The 17,638-nt window shown below is 44.3% G+C and overlaps 1 protein-coding gene across 1 annotated transcript; it reads left to right on the top strand.

The window, feature by feature from the left end:
* Positions 1 to 335: 335 nt before the first annotated feature.
* AMPD1 (adenosine monophosphate deaminase 1) lies at positions 336 to 15,149 on the top strand (the record flags this gene model as incomplete). Its single annotated transcript, XM_081113089.1, has 14 exons — positions 336 to 514; positions 1,790 to 1,955; positions 4,055 to 4,220; positions 5,452 to 5,671; positions 6,167 to 6,296; positions 7,324 to 7,518; positions 7,777 to 7,908; positions 10,510 to 10,673; positions 11,949 to 12,075; positions 12,258 to 12,421; positions 13,100 to 13,220; positions 14,149 to 14,322; positions 14,506 to 14,616; positions 14,991 to 15,149. The coding sequence occupies 14 exons, from the start codon at positions 336 to 338 to the stop codon at positions 15,147 to 15,149; spliced, it is 2,208 nt and encodes a 735-aa protein (XP_080969215.1).
* Between the last annotated feature and the right edge of the window lie 2,489 nt (positions 15,150 to 17,638).

The following is a 17,638-nucleotide window of genomic DNA, read 5'->3' as shown; positions in this document are numbered from 1 at the left end:
AGGACTATGCCGCATGGTTACCATGGTATCACACTTAGCCCTGCCAGTTCAGGTGATCTTATGTTAAGTGCTAGTCCTACAAGAGCCCAAACCCATCTTGAAATGCGTTGTAAGAATCAGACCTGTGTTTCTGATCATGGATTTCCTAGCTACCCACACCAAGCCACTCAAGAGAGAGCAGCAGCAACTCCCACACATTTCTGGGACACTGATCAGAGAGCAGGGGAGCCCTGCACCCCGGGCAGTCCTGAGCACTGTGCCTCACACATAGCAGAAACCCTCGATGACTTCTGCGAAAGTGCTTGAATACTAACACGCAAACACCTCTTTCAGAAATGGATGATGCAATGCGTAGCTTTGCTGAAAAAGTGTTTGCCTCTGAAGTCAAAGATGAGGGGGGCCGTCAAGAGCTTTCCCCCTTTGATGTGGATGACATCTGTCCAATTTCCCATCTCGAGATGCAAGCACACATATTCCACATGGAGTCTCTGTCCACCTCCACAGCAGGCAAGAGGTAAGTGCTGTAAGGCAGGTACTTCGTACATGGGGACACACAGAAGGGGAAATGTCAGGGCAGGTGGTTCCGTGTGTCTGAATGATGGTTCAACTCAAAGGAAGAATTCTGCCAGAAATTTAAAATTTCTCCTCCAGCCCCCTTTATATACACTAGGGCAAGGTAACAATCACTAAAACGGGAGAAAACAGTGGCCCTCCTACCCTCAGTCACAACTCCCTCTAGTTGAAGACGCCATATCACCTGGGCAAGAGGACATGAGCTACTGTGCGCTTGTTCCAAACCAAAGTGGGCTGATGGCCGCTGTGCACACACTCACCGTACGCCTGATGGGTTCAGGAACTGGAACTCGGGAGCCTCATCTTGAGACTCCGACCTTCGCCAGCCTTAGTGTCCTGCTACCGGATATGAATCCTGCCCTCCAGCCAGTCGGACCTCCTCCAGGCCCAGGAGCACAGCCTTCCATTTCTGCCTCCCTGCCCTGCCCACCCTATGCATATAATGCAGAATTACTGCCTCCCAACAACTTCCATAGATTCCTCTCCACAAACCTGTTTCTTTTCCCTTATTTGAGCTACTCCACTACTCAGTATCTGCCATGGTTTAGTCCTCAGACCTATATCAACCACTTACCTGGAACCTCCTCTTCATAGCACTCCCCCAACCTCTCACCCGCCGCTTCACAGGGGAGAGATCATTCTGCTGCCTTCCTCTTGGCTCCATGTCTGTAAAGAGAACAACAATCCACCTTCTTTGGCATCCCCCATAGGACCCAACATCGGGTTTGGATCAATAAGTACTTGCTGATTTGAAGAAGTAATATTGATTATGCAACTTGTAAGTTCCAGGTATTGTGCTAGGCATTTTATGTACATGAAATCATACAGAAATTCTATAAGGTAGGCATCAGTACACAATTTTTTGCAGATGGGGAGACAGAAGCTCACAGAATTGAAAGAATATGCACAGGTAGTAACTGATGCAGCCTGTGTTTATTGCAGTCCCCAGACTGCCTGTTCTGCTAGGGGTGGGCACCTGGGAACAACGTCATGCTGAAAGCCTTCTAGTATGTTCCCTCAAGCCCACTGCTCCAGGAGGAAGGGAACAGTCATGTGATATCTCCTCCCATATGGTCAGATCCTGTTTCTGACACCCAACCCACATTTTAGTTTTCACTTTTTGTTCTCAAAATGAAGTTGCATAGTGAACATCAATTTATCACAATGAAACTTCCAATGAAGACAAAGATAAATCCTTTTTTTTCTTTTAACCCAGAAAAAAGCGTTTCTTCGGACGGAAGACTATTAATCTGTCTATTCCACAAAGTGAAACATCGTCCACCAAAATGTCCCAAATTGACGAATACATCTCTTCATCTCCAACCTACCAGGAGGTGCCCGATTTCCAGAGAGTGCAGATCACTGGCGATTATGCCTCGGGGGTGAGTTGCTCCTGGTCCCTAACTGTTGGGAAGACACTCAGCTTGATTGTTTCAGCTTCTTACCTTCATCCCCTTCCTTTTGAGAAAGGTGTTAGCTCATCTGCCCTGTGTTATACATGACTGCATTTCAAAAACAATATGCCAGGACTTATATTTCTGTCTTGCTTTCATATTTTTGTTAAGCTCCCCGCCCCCCTGTAATTTCTCTTGTATCTCCTTTCTTGCACCTTGGGAATACGCAGTAGAATGTAGTGTGTGTGTTACACAATATAGTGGACAGATTTGAGCAAAAGAACCAAAGGAACCAGCTGGTGGACTGTTCTCACTGAGGGCATCACCAAGCAGGAAAGCAGCCTCCAGGAGGCACAGGGGGCTCCTGGGAAAAGATGGACCCAGGACAGACGTAGAATAGAGAGAAGGGCTACAGGCAGCATGAATCAATCCAAGAAAAAGAAGGAAAAAGAGAGAAGAGGGGAGAGACCAGAAGAAAGCAGGACGATGAGAGACAGGTGAGAAAATTCCAAAGGGGCTGTTACCCTTTGACCAGCTGTCCTCTCCAGTTTCATGGCAGATGCTTACATAATAGAGGGTGGCTTGGAACAGGCTCTAGGATGCCACAGGGACAGTAAGTTCGGGGCATAAACAACTTGACCTGCCTGCTCTACCCAGAACAGTTGGTCAGTTAATAAATCTCTGCCACATGGACGTGCAGAATCAGCATCGTATCGATGAAACTGTGTTTAGTCATCAGTCTATGCTCCAAATATAGTTTTCCTGACCAGTCCTCAGCCCTTTTCTCTGCAACTGACCCACTTAGGGTTAGTCCTGAGGTATTGGAAAGTCACAGAGCAGTGCAATGACCACTATTGTTATTTATTCATTTTCTGTACCCAGATCAGTCTTCACCCTGTTAACTGAACAGAGAGGTAAAGGGAAACCAGGGCTAAGTTCTCAAGGTCACTGATCCCTGGTAACAACTGATTCAGTTCAATCGGTCCTTACTGAGCACCGACTCTGTGGTAGGTATGGTGTGCTACGTGCTGAGGACACGAAGGTGAATAAGATCTAGATCTTACCCTTGAGGAGCTGATAAACTGGTGACCCATTAGGTGGCGAGACAAGCACGCCATGAAAGCAGACCCTCAGACCTAGCACCTACGCCAGACTCACCAAGGTCAGCAGGTCTTTAAAAAGAGTTCAATTGCCCTAGCTGGTTTGGCTCAGTGGATAGAGCATTGGCCTGCAGACTAAAAAGAGTTCAACTGATTAGAATCAATATCTGGGAACCACTGGGAACAAGCCTGCATAGGCCGGTCTAGGAAATTTCCAACAATTCCAAGACCATTTCACTCCAGAATCTCTCCACTTTTAGCCGCAGATAAAGTTCTCTTTAAAATCATCCAAAAGAATGAGCTCTCACAGGATGATGTTCTGACCCATTTAAAGCTATAGAAGGCATGCTAGGATTTGAGGGATGCATGACACTCTACTCATCCCAAAATATTGCCCTCACTGACCAGCAAGTGGTTGGAATTCTCCCATGAGAGTCACATTGCCTTTCAGTTGAGATATTTTCTCTATATGCCCAAATTTAAAATGTTTTTATGTTACCTGGAAGGGAGGAAGGAAGGAAGGGAGGGCAAGAGGGGGGATTTTTCATTATTCATTTTCTGTACCCAGATCAGTCTTCACCCTGTTAACTGAACAGAGAGGTAAAGGGAAACCAGGGCTAAGTTCTTAAGGTCACTGATCCCTGGTAACAACTGATTCAGTTCAATTGGTCCTTTTCATCATAGAATGGGTTCTTTTCATCATATTTTCTAGATAATCACTGCTAGCTAACAAATAACAAAAACAAACACAGGACAGTAAGGAAAGACTCGTCTGACAGGTAAGTTTTGGTAGAAATGGAAGAGAGAGGAAAACTTCAGGACCTGCCCTTGGAGGGAGACCCAGGGCCCAAGTCAGCTAGGAGGCAACCACGTGGGCAGGTGGGGCTCAGCAATACTCAGGTCAGTTGGGAGGTGCCAACGACAAGCTTTCCCCACGTCTCGGATTTCCACAGGAATGATTCTGATGCCCTGAAATGTTTTTGGCAGGTTACAGTTGAAGATTTTGAAATAGTATGTAAGGGTCTGTATCGGGCACTTTGTATACGGGAGAAATACATGCAGAAGTCCTTTCAGAGGTTCCCTAAAACCCCCTCCAAGTACTTGCGGAACATTGATGGGGAGCCTTGGGTAGCAAATGAGAACTTCTATCCAGGTAAGTAATTCTCTTCTTCAATGTATGGAATATATCTTTAGGTTCAACTGCTAACTACTAAATATGCCTCTAGATTAAAAATAATCCAGTCTGAAAATATCAGAGTCATTCCCTGGCTGGTGTGGCTCAGTGATTGGAGCGTCAGCCCACACACCAAAGGGTCCTGGGTTCAATTCCTGGTCAAGGACACATACCTGGGTTGCAGGTTCCATCCCAGCCCACTGGACCCCTTGTTTTCAAGGCGAAATGCTTTGATTGCCCAAGGACAGTGTGGAGTTCGTTCTTGGCTTTCTTAGGTTGAAACTGTAGCAGTGGAAAGAAGGGGTCATTCATCCATATAATCCCTTCTTAACTCCTTGAGCAGAAAGTGTATGTGCTCTAAAATGTGGGAAATATAATTACGATTAGAATTGTCATTCTTACAACAAAAAAATTATTTTATATTTCCATGTATATTAAAACTACTCAAGATGGAGCACAAAGGATTCTTAGGGCAGTAAGACTATTCTGTGATACTGTAAGGTTGGATACATGTCATTATATATCTGTTAAAACCCATAGGATGTACAACACCAAGAGTGAACCCTGATGTAAATTATAGACTCTGGGTGATAACAAGGTGTAGGCTCATTGACTGTAACACATATACTTCTCTGGTGGGGGACTGATAGTGAGGCTCTGTGTGTGTATGAGGGGGGCGGCTAGGGGTAATGGGAACTCTGTACTGGTTGCTCAGTTTTGCTGTGAACCTAAAACTGCTGTGATAATTAAGCCTATTAAAAAACATCATCTCTACATTAAGACTGATAGAGAAGGTTGGTTTAAATACGGAAAAGGTCCAAACTCTACTTTCTAACTGTCATTTTATTTTTATTTCTATGCAATTATTTCATAAGCTAAGAAAACACTCTAAACAGGAAGCCTCTGATAACCAATTTTAGTAAATAATTAAAATTATTTGTAAATAACATATCAATTATGTAAACAGTACTTCTAAAGAACTTGAAAATTATTCTTATACCAGATAAAAACTATGATAGTTACTTTATACTACTGATTTAGTCACCTTTGAGCAACAACATAAAAATAAACTTTATCAGCTCTGGATAATGACAGTCTACAATGTACAGCATTCCAAACGAATGAGATTTTACGGTATTTCATATTTTGGTTGTTTTTATGCGGTCATTCATCCTGTGTGCTGATACATTTCTCTGTTTCATTGAAAAAGTCTTCACCCCTCCTGTGAAGAAGGGAGAAGACCCTTTCCGAACAGACGACCTCCCGGAAAACCTGGGTTATCACCTCACAATGAAGGACGGTGTGGTCTATGTCTACCCCAGCGAAGCAGCAGCCAGCAAGGATGAGCCTAAGCCGCTCCCCTACCCCAATCTGGACTCCTTCGTAGATGATATGAATTTTTTACTTGCTTTGATTGCCCAAGGACCCGTGTAAGTGTTTAGTGAGATCTAACCTACTACTTCAACTATTGATAGGAAACATAAGTGTTTATTAAGTGCTTATGATGTTTAAAAAGCTGTGTTAAGCCCTCCATGTACATGATTTCTTATACTCCTCAAAATTGTTTTATGAAGTATTTATTTATAATTTCACTTCTACAGGCTGAGATTCTGATGCGTTAAGTAATTTTCCCAAAGTCACACAACTGACTGAGAAAGGATTCGAGCCCAAAGATGCCAACTCCAAAGCCAGGGCCTCCACCTTGAGCCACACGGTCTCCCCTGCCTTGAAATGCCTTCCTAAGTCCTCCCTCATTATTATGTACAATTTTGATGAAAAGATTAAGCCCTTGGGACCCAGAGTAAACTGAAATGTTTGTTCTAATAATAGTTTCCTGTAGTTGTTGAGGGTCCTGATGGTTTTGAAATTGTGACTTCCTTAAATGTCTGGAATTTTTTAGAATCATGTGACTTAATTTTTCACAGAAAGACCTACACCCACCGGCGCCTGAAGTTCCTCTCCTCCAAGTTCCAGGTCCACGAGATGCTCAACGAGATGGATGAGTTAAAGGAGCTGAAGAACAACCCCCACCGGGACTTCTACAACTGCAGGAAGGTAAGCGTTTCGCTGCTCAGTGGTCATCCCTGGCAAAAACATTAACCCAATTAGTATTTTCTGAGCAGGACAAGAAAGATACTGTCTTTCTGATTAATGTGAGATTTCTGTAGATTAAGTGAAATTTACTAAAAGCAGACAGATTATGTCCAAAAGGTTAAAAGCCATTTGTATGGGTTCCACATAGAAAGGTTTACCACATTCTTGTCATAAAAAGTTATAATCCTCAACCACAGAAATAACAAAAGCAAATAAAACCTCAAAACCCACTATTCAGGATCTGAAAGCTCTTCATCCTAGTCCTTTTTCTTCTGCTTCCTGACTGTAAGACATTGGAGACGGGATTAAATATTTCGGAGTTTCATATTCCTCATTGAGAAGCATATCTGCTCAGTCTAGCTCACAAAAGGATTATGGACACTCAATGAACTAATGATTGTGGAAAACGCATCAACTGGGAACACTTCCAAGATGTGTTCTGACCATATAAGTGGTTGCAAGGAAGTGGGAATAGGAAATATATGGGCAGAGATTTGGGACCAAATTCTGTATAACCTATCAATACTTCAGCTTATAAAATTGTAATTATAAAAATAGCTCATATGTGCTGTCATAATTTCAATCCTTTCTCTCTTGGGGGCTGAAAACTATGGTATCTACTTCACTTCTGGATGTGTCTCAGGGGTAGAGAATGGTCCCCAAGAATTTTGTGTGGATCAGATGTAAAGGGGAAGTAAATTGGATGTAACGTTTTACAACAGAAGCAGGCATTGTTATTTCATCCAGCCTAACCTTCACATCCTTGCAAGGACATAGAAAGGTGCCAAGGGTATTTTGTTTGGTTGGGTTTTTTGTTTGTTTGTTTGGTCGGGTTTTTTTGTTGGGCCTTTTCCACCAGCTGTCAAGTCACAGCCTTGTCACTTATTCCTTCCTCCCACCACAGTGCGATTTGCAGGCACCATAGCCTTTAACAGAGCAGTACAACGAAAGCTGACTGCTGGTTTTCTTTCTCTGAATGTACACTCAGGTGGACACCCATATCCATGCAGCTGCTTGCATGAACCAGAAACACCTTCTGCGCTTTATCAAGAAATCTTACCACGTTGACGCTGACAGAGTGGTCTATAGCACCAAGGAGAAAAAGCTGACCCTAAAGGAGCTTTTCGCTAAATTAAAAATGCATCCCTACGACCTGACTGTTGACTCTCTGGATGTTCATGCTGTAGGTTGAAAAGATAACGTCAGTTTCACTCGAACACTGAAGAACCCCACATGCCTTTTTCCTACAGACGCTCCCTTCTCAGAGCCATGCTGGCTTACCATGCTGACCGCAAGCACCACAGACAATGTTAAGGTTTACTCATTCATCAACTGTCCCAGATTCCATTCTTGGAGCCCAGCCCCTTCCCTTGCCACCAGGCCCCTCTGTGTCCAGGCAGGTCTGGTAACGACACCCATGTGTTCCTGTTTCCTGATTCAGGGACGCCAGACTTTCCAGCGTTTTGATAAATTCAATGACAAATACAATCCTGTAGGAGCAAGTGAGCTGCGGGACCTCTACCTTAAGACTGACAATTACATTGATGGGGAATATTTCGCCACTATCATCAAGGTGAGGAGGAATCACCAGATCTATGATGCCTGGCCTAGCTCTTGAGGAGGGGGAGAGAGAGAGGGAGGAAAGAAAGGAGAGAGGAGAGAGGAAGGAAAGAAGGAAGGGAGGGAGGAAGGGAGGGAAGGGGGGAGGGAGGGGAAAAGCAGGCTATCCTTGGAATTAAGCACTACATAAATGAATATAAGAATTTCTTCTGAAATGTCCACTGTGATGATTTTATTTATTTTTTTTTAATTAAATCTTTATTGTTCAGATTATTACATTTGTTCCTCTTTTTTCCCCCCCATAACTCCCCTCCTCCCAGTTCCCGCCCCACCCTCCGCCCTCACTCCCCACCCACTGTCCTCATCCATAGGTGCACGATTTTTGTCCAGTCTCTTCCCGCATCTCCCACACCCCTTTCCCCCCCAAGAATAGTCAGTCCATTCCCTTTCTATGTCCCTGATTCTATTATAATCAACAGTTCATTCTGTTCATCAGATTATTTATTCACTTGATTCTTAGATTCACTTGTTGATAGATGCATATTTGTTGTTCATAATTTGTATCTTTACCTTTTTCTTCCTCTTCCTCTTCTTAAAGGATACCTTTCAGCATTTCATATAATCCTGGTTTGGTGGTGATGAACTCCTTTAGCTTTTCCTTATCTGTGAAGCACTTTATCTGACCTTCAATTCTGAATGATAGCTTTGCTGGATAAAGTAATCTTGGTTGTAGGTTCTTGGTATTCATCACTTTGAATATTTCTTGCCACTCCCTTCTGGCCTGCAAAGTTTCTGTTGAGAAATCAGCTGACAGTCGTATGGGTATTCCCTTGTAGGTAACTGAGTTTCTTTCTCTTGCTGTTTTTAAGATTCTCTCTTTGTCTTTTGCTCTTGGCATTTTAATTATGATGTGTCTTGGTGTGGTCCTCTTTGGATTCCTTTTGTTTGGGGTTCTCCGCGCTTCTTGGACCTGTAAGTCCATTTCTTTCACCAGGTGGGGGAAGTTTTCTGTCATTATTTCTTCAAATAGGTTTTCAATATCTTGCTCTCTCTCATCTTCTGGCACCCCTATAATTCTGATGTTGGTACGCTTGAAGCTGTCCCAGAGGCTCCTTACACTATCCTCGCATTTTTGGATTCTTTTTTCATTTTGCTTTTCCGGTTGGGTGTTTTTTGCTTCCTCGCATTTCGAATCATTGACTTGATTCTTGCACTCCTCTGGTCTGCTGTCGGGAGTCTGTATAATATTCGTTATTTCAGTCCGTGTATGCTTAATTTCTAGGTGGTTCCCCAATATACGATCGAGGGTCTCATTAGTTTTCTTGTAGATCTCATTAAGTTTATCGGCGGCTTCTAAACAGTTCTTGAGAGACCTTAAAAGTGTGGTTCTGAACTCTATATCTTCCATTGACAATTTTGTCCTGTTTCTTTGTCTCCGCATTTTGTTATGCTTCCTTGGTGCACCCCCTAGTGGTCTTTGTGCGCAGTCTTATAAACCTTGATTGTTGTAGCTAATACCAGGGAGGGTTTGACCTCCAGGCCAAGTGGCTATGAGAATTAGCTGTGTCTGCAATGAGAGAACTTCTGTCCTCTAGGGAGGTGCTAATCTAGCCTTTGCCTGAGGCTATCCGGCAAATGCCTCTGTGCAGGGCTTGGGCGGGGCGGGTCGCACAGTATCAATAGGGTGGGCCGGAGAGAGCAGTGATGGCGGCTCTCAGTCCTGTCCCCAGGGGCTCTGCCTCTCTGAGTCCCAGCAATGGCTGCAAAGCTCGGAGAGAAAGCTGCACTCGCTCTGACCAAAGCCAGACAGTCCCGCTTCTCCCGTTTGAGTCTGGGTCCCTAAAGACTCGCCTGTATCTGGAGCTCAGAGTCTGCGACTCCCTCCCGATTGAAAACGCCAACCGCGCCCTCCGCCGCCAGCCCGCTCTGCGCACTCCGCACCTCAGAATTTGACTTCAGCACTGCGCCTCCTCTGAGTGTCCGTATGCGTTTCTCTTTCCTCCTAGTTGTAGGACTTCCACTCAGCCAGCGTTCCTGTGGTTCTGGGTGATGTCCCTTCCGTTTTTTGGTTTCACTTTTGAAGTAGTTGTTCAAAGCAGCAAACTCCGGCGTTAACCTATGCCGCCATCTTGGTTCTCCCCCCACTGTGATGATTTTAAAAGACCTCTATTCGTAGGATTAGATTTGGGATTAAGGATCTGTTTCTCGGGCTTTGGGAGCTGTAAATTCAGGAAGAGTTGGGATTGGAACCCGCCCTCATTTTCATGTCTGAGCATTAGGGAGCGGGAATGACATGTGGAGTTGGGAGATGTGTGTTTTGGGAGGTAGGGGGCCTATGAAAAGCTGGATTTCTTTTGCAGGTGCCTGGGATATCTCATCATGCCTAGTCTGACTTTTTCACTCTCTAGACTCCATAATGTCCTATTCGTCTTTTCCTCCCCGTGGGATTCCCCTCAACTGTTCCCTTAGAGCTTAACCTTGACAGTTTCCCACTGACTTCTCATGTTTCCTCCATTCTTCTTCGTACCCATCTCCTGTTCCTGGACCCCACAGGCTCAGCCCCTGATTGATTTGTAGGAATTCCTGGCTTTGGACTCCTCTCTTGGCTTTGCAGGAGGTAGGTGCAGACCTGGTGGAGGCCAAGTACCAGCACGCCGAGCCCCGCCTGTCAATCTACGGCCGAAGTCCTGAGGAGTGGAGCAAACTCTCCACCTGGTTCGTCCGCAACCGCATCCACTGCCCCAACATGACATGGATGATCCAGGTCCCCAGGATCTAGTACGTACCTGCCTCACCTCCTCTACACAAACAAGAAGCGTGCAGCAGATCAAGACAGGAATATGCTCTCCGTCCTGGGTCCTGCGTCCTGGGTGCCTGACTTGGTTCCCTCTGGGTGCAGCACGCCTGGCCAGAGACAGAAGTTAGGAAGATCCTATCAGTTCAAGTTTCTAACCAGAAGGCTTTTTGGTTTTGTTTTTTTTAAAAAACACAGGACTTCACGTAGATCACAAAGTAACTTATTGAGAATGATTACAACTTAGCTAAGAACTATAGGCATTTTACTATACACTTTCTTTCTCCTGCTCTTCCTCTCTGTGTCCAGTTCACTCTTTCCCATTCTCATCTCTACTGGGATATAGCTTCCTTGTATCAGAAACCACGTCTAACTGTCTGCTGATCGTCTCATCAGCAAGTGCTCAAGTTCTCCATAATCAATGAGTCTTTATCAATGGTATTACCATCTGTTAATTACTCATCGCCCTCAGAGATGTTTGGTGTCATTGAGTATTTATCTAACATAAGTGTTGATATATTTTCTGGCCACCTACTTCATGTTCTGTGTGCCCTGTGGCAATACAAGAATTTTATCCTATCTCTTTAGCCAAAAAAGTAACTTTTGGGCTGGAATTAGTACTTTCTGTGTAATATCATTACGGCAGAGAGGCAGTAGGTGTGGTGGCTAGAAGCATGGACCCAGACTGGCTGTGCTTGAATCCTAACCCTACCACATACTTAGCTGTGTGCCTTGGTTTTATCATCTTTAAAATGGGGTAATACCAGTACTTAACTTATTGAGTTGTTATGAGGATTAAGTTAGCTAATATTTCTGGTCCGTTACTAGAGTGGCTGGCATATGCTGAGTGCTATCATAAGAATTTGTTAGACTGCCCCTGGCTGCAATACATCAGGATTGTTCTTGATAACTGTCCCATGTGCACCATCTTGTACACCACACACACATAAATAATTGAACCTTTTATGTTAGAGTCCCTATACTCCTCATTCTCTACCTAGATTTAGCTGTCAAGGTTCGCTTTTCTCACCACATGAGGATTTGTAGAAGAGATGGGGCCATCAGGCAAGAAATTGATACTTTCTATGCCCAACCACAACTGAATCCCTCTTTTTGGGTAACCAAGAAGAGTGTACCAGGATGGACATACTAGGTCTTTTCCTGAACATGGCATTTGATCCTCTGGTTCCCTCGAATTGGGGCTATCAGTCCTAAAAAATCTTTCCATCCTCCTAAATTCTCTTCATTCTTGCCTCTAGCGATGTATTTCGAGCTAAGAATTTCCTTCCGCACTTTGGGAAGATGCTGGAGAATATTTTCATGCCAATATTTGAGGCCACCATCAACCCCCAGGCTCACCCAGATCTCAGTGTCTTCCTCAAGCATGTAAGCACGACCTGCCGGCTTCCATCTTGCTGCGCACAAACAAGCCCACCTACCTGGCCGGGACTAGTCCCTGGTGCTTATCTCTGATGTTTGGTCCTTGCCTTTGGGAGCTCAAAGTTTGTCTGAGGGCTGGGACCCTGAAGTCAGACTGAACCCATGGCCTGGTTTGCTTTTCCTGGCAGATTACTGGCTTTGACAGTGTGGATGATGAGTCCAAACACAGTGGCCACATGTTTTCCTCCAAGAGCCCCAAGCCCCAGGAGTGGACAATGGGAAGTAATCCATCTTACACTTACTATGCCTACTACATGTATGCGAACATCATGGTGCTCAACAGCCTGAGAAAGTAAGTAGATGAGAATTGGAGCAAGGAGAATCTATTTGGCACACTTCTCTCCTGGTGCATGGGCACCTGTGGCGGTCAAGGGCCTGGAATGCACTGGTGGGATGCTTCCAGCTGGCTCAAATCAGACATGTCTTCCCCTTGACTTTTTCTCCAGTTTCTTATATTTATTTAGGGGCAGGAATGGACATTTTGGAGCCTCCAGTAACATTCACAGTTCATTTTCTTTGGATGTTTACAGTAATTTACAGTAGTAACTATGCAATTTATTATAAAACCCCATACATTTCCCCCTTCTTGATAGATCTAAGTAAGAATAAATAGAGGAATATTATTCTGGGGCTTTCTGGAAACAGTTTCCCCCTGAAGTGTGAGTAGGAGAAATGATGATATGGGGACGCTGCTGAATTTCCTGTGGAAACTAAACATGTTTCTGTTCAGGTAATCAAATCCTGACTTTCCTTTGTACCCTCATGTTCTCTGATGCCTATTTTTCAAAAGTCTGTGTTTAGGAAGACTTAAGATGGTGACTCGGAATTGCTGGTTTTGCCATGTCCCTTGAATACCCTTCCAGAGAGTTCATTTTTCTATCAAATTTTCTCGTAAATTGCTCTATGCCCAGAATTGTTGCCAGGTCTTAGTCAGTCACTTGTGACTCCTATAGCAGTTCCATTTCCCTAGGGAACGAGGCATGAATACGTTTCTGTTCCGACCTCACTGTGGGGAAGCTGGAGCGCTCACCCATCTCCTGACAGCATTCATGACAGCAGACAACATTTCTCATGGCCTGAATTTAAAAAAGGTGAGACAGAGCTCTCTTAATAATAGTACGTTTTTTAAGCAATCAAAATTGAAAGACTCACAAACACAGAGAACAGATTGGTGATTGCCAGAGGGGAGACGGGTTTGGTGAATGGGTGAAAAGGTGAAGGGATTAAGACTATTCTGTGACTACCTATGTGTATAGTACAACATAGGGAATATAGTCAATAATATTGTAATAACGATGTATGATGCCAGGTAGGTACGGGAAATATTGGGAAGAATACTTTGTAAGGTATATGAATGTCAAATCACTATGCTGTATACCTGAAGGTAACCCAAAATAAGATTGAATGTAAACTGTTATTGAAAAATAAAATTACAAAGAATAATGACTTTTTATTGGAGCTAGTCACAAGTCATTATCAAGACTGACATCAGGTTAAAGTAGAACAAAACTGGTTGTGAGATTATGTGGTGCCGTTCATTTTCACAGAGGCCCAGAGAAGTGAAGGAACGTGCCCAAGATTACCCCGCTATTGACGGCCGAGATGGGTTAGCAGGTGGCCTGGCTTCCATTTTAGAACTCTGACAAAGGATAATTCAGAGGCAGCTTGACTCACCTTACGCTAGTGTTTGCCAGATTCCTTGTTATAGCACGTCTTAAAATGCCTCTCGTGAGAGTCAGAACTTCCTTGTAGAGAAAAAAAGAAATGTTTCTAGGTGAGGTCTTTTGCCAGAGACAGCCATCCAGCTCAACGCTTCTGAGAGCTGATGATCCCACATAATTTTGTTCTAAATATTATTCATATTTAAAAAGGATTCCTCTTCTTCAGAAGGGGATTTAAAGGACAGGTGATAATTACTTGAAAGCTAAAACTTGAGGTGGACCACGGGGTTTTAACATTTCTCATTTGTATCCCTTTGTCAACATGCTTAAATAATTTTCTTTTCCTTTTCCTTTCCAGACTCCTGTATTACAGTATCTGTTTTTCTTAGCTCAGATTCCCATCGCTATGTCGCCATTAAGTAACAACAGCTTATTTCTAGAATATGCCAAAAATCCTTTCTTAGATTTCCTCCAGAAAGGGCTAATGATCTCACTGTCTACAGATGACCCCATGCAATTCCACTTCACCAAGGTACTCATATGGAATCTTGAGCAATACAAGCATATTTTGTTGGGCTGTTGTTTCCCGCCCAGAATTTTAAAAGTTAAATTGATTTCTTTCACTATTCTTTTTGTGCAAGGTGCCATTCTTTTAATGCATTCCTTTCCTTTCTTTCCTGCTTTCTTTTTGCCTCATTTAAATACATAACCGAAGGAGCCCCTAATGGAAGAGTACGCCATTGCCGCACAAGTCTTCAAGCTGAGTACCTGTGACATGTGTGAGGTGGCAAGGAACAGCGTTCTGCAATGTGGAATTTCTCACGAGGTAGATCTGTCTTTGCCTGATTGCCCTTCGGATTTTAGATCTGGTCACCTGAATATTGAAAACTGAGTTGGAAATACAACGGGGGGGAAAATTATCCCCCAAATCACATGCAGTTGCTATGGACAGGGACTAGAGAGAATTATTCTATTTTTCTGGCCATGCCGTTTGGGCAAGGAAAACAAAATGCACTCATGTCTCAGCTGACCATGCACACTGAGGCACTGGGTATGTGCTTTTAATCGTTTTCTTCTTCTTCTTTTCTTTTCCTTTTGCCAATGGCTAACATAAGGAAGGAATCCTTGTGGAGGGTGTAATGATTGTCTATATCAGGGTACCAAGAGATAACAACCATTCTGCTTACTTCTCTCTTATAGGAGAAAGCGAAGTTCCTGGGCAACAATTACCTAGAGGAAGGCCCTATGGGAAATGATATCCGGAGGACAAATGTCGCCCAGATCCGCATGGCCTATCGCTATGAAACCTGGTGTTATGAACTTAACCTAATTGCCGAAGGCCTTAAGTCAGGAGACTAAAATAAATAAACCAAATAATATACGGGTGAGATTTTCATGTGAATAATAATAGTTACCAGTTCTTGAATCCTTACTAGAAGCCAAGGACTGTATTAGATATTATTCCACTGACATCATTTAATTTAACTCGTTTCACAACTTTATAAAGGTGTTACTATCTCTATAGCGGGGAAGATGAATAAACTGAAGTTAGTGAAGTTAATAACCTGCACAAGGATACACCTAAGTGAGCAGTAGCTGTGGGGACCTAGGTTTGTCTGATCCCAGAATTTCTATGACCGCAGGCAAAACAGTTATTAAGGCGTGGGGGTGGGGGGGGGGGGGAGGGATACAAGCAATGACTTGTTATTGGGAGAACTTTTGGTTTATAGAATAAAACTTGCTTAGGCACTTGGATCATTGAAAAGTCCTTCTGACCAGATATAAGTGAAGAGTGGCTTTCTTAGACAAAAGTAGAACAGGTGTAAATATAGAAAATCTATACTTATGAGTTACTCTATCTTAGTGAGAATTTATCTTACAAAAGGATTCTTAGCTTTAAGGATTTCATTGACAATAAAGTTATAGTCACTTATAGTGATACATTTTAAATGATTTCACTTACCAAAACAAGATATAACTTTCTAGAAATTGCCTATTACTCAGGCTGAAGTCATATTCCAATTAGCCAGACTATACTTATGCACATACAACTGTGTTGCCATCTAGTGGTTGGGCTGATACTTCATTCATTTTACTTAGTAAACAATTACTGATCGAATATCAAAAGCATCAGGTACTATTCTAGACAGCAAAGGTATAAAGAATAAGCTTTCATCCCTACTCTCAAGTAGTTCACAATGTGAAGTTATAGGATCAGTGGATACAAACGTGAAAAAGAGAATTTGGTGAAACGTCTCAGAAAGAAATGACGTTCATTTCAAATGGAAAAAAAATTAAAAATAGCAAATTCCTGTCTGTCTCCACATTCTATACAGGTTGCCGTAAGCAGAGGCGTGATCCCAACAGCATGTTTGTACTAGCCCTAGTGTTAAGTCTCCTCCCTGTTTTCTGAAGTTGAAGTTCTGTTAGCTGAGTATGTGTAGGTCCCTTAGAGAACCTGATTTTCTTTTACTTTATCAAAATCATACAAACCGCTAAATTTAACATCCTCTTCTCAGACTTAAAAAGACACTACCACTAGGTATATCTTCATCTTACCCATGAGAGGGCAGTAGAATACATACATGGTAATGCATTTATTAAACCCATAGAAACCCACTCAGGTTTGGTTTCATACTTGGTATGTGTAATCAATCTGCCTCATTTTGCCAAATAATCTTCTGGAGTGCAAAGTCTGAACTCTGAAACAAATTCAAATCCACACTATTCTAGCCCAACATTTCATCTTAAACGACTTTGGGGAAGTTTTCTAAATATGTAAGAACTTGGGAGAGTCAGGGGGAGGGGGAATTGCCCATAAAGATCACTGTTCAACATTTACTACAAACAATACATTTATTTCCTCATTTTAAAAAATGTCTTGTCATGACTTTTTTCTCCCCATCATAGAAGGTAACTCCTGTATCACTGTCCACAACTCATGGTTTCCCGACGGTCTGGGACGTTCAGCTTTTACTGCTGTGGCTAAATTGGCTTGTGACAGTCATGGGCGAGGTGTAACCAAACACCTCTCTTTCTGGCAGGCTTCTATTTTGGTGCCTCTATGTGAACAGATGTGGGAAGAGCTTGGGCACCGGCCCCAAGAGGCTCTGGCGGAGTGGGCGGGCTGGGGAGGGGCGCGGCGGGTGGGGTGGGGTGTTTAGCCAGCGCCTGGGAAACAGGCTCCACGCCTCCTCGTCTCGCAGCTTCAGTGAAACTGGGTGCTGCCCGCGGGAGGCGCAGCGCCCTGCACATACCTGAGCAGGAGCGTGTTGCAGGCGCAGTGCTCCTGCTTGTGTCACAACAGGGCGTGGGGCCGACCTCGGGCTCTGGGCGTATCAAAGGCTTCCCTGCTCTGGGATTTCAAGCCTCCGGTGTTGCGAGCGTTACTTGCAACTACGTTTCAAATTCGCACCACACAGCCATCGCCCGGGACATTTGCTCCTTGACTCCGCCAGGGAAACGGTGACCCCGGGCCTACTGCGCCCGGCGGCAGGAGACACGCCCATGGTTTCCTTGAGCGAGGTGCCGTTTGCATCACCTGCGGCCGCGAAGTCGGGTCAAGTTCAGGTCGGTCGCGGAGGAGCCGGTCCGCAGGCACCGCGAGGGCCCTGCAACTTTGCTAGAGGCCCCGGCTGCACGACAGTGGCGACGGTCGCCAGCTGCGCAGCGTCCCGGCACCGAGGTCCCGGGCAAGGTGCTGGCCCCTACGCGGACCCGAGCGGGGGCGGTTCCCCTATCGAAGGAGCCAGGCAACGCCGGGGGCGGGCCGAGCGTGAGGGAAGGAAACAGCAGCCAATCAGAAACCTGTTTGGCCGGGCAGGGGCGGGGCCTTCGGCCGGGCCTGC

This window comes from Myotis nattereri, assembly GCF_964212035.1.
Source record: "Myotis nattereri genome assembly, chromosome: 18".
Classification (NCBI taxonomy): domain Eukaryota; kingdom Metazoa; phylum Chordata; class Mammalia; order Chiroptera; family Vespertilionidae; genus Myotis; species Myotis nattereri.
Note: the sequence above shows the minus strand (reverse complement) of the source record. Positions and strands in the feature narration are given on the sequence as shown.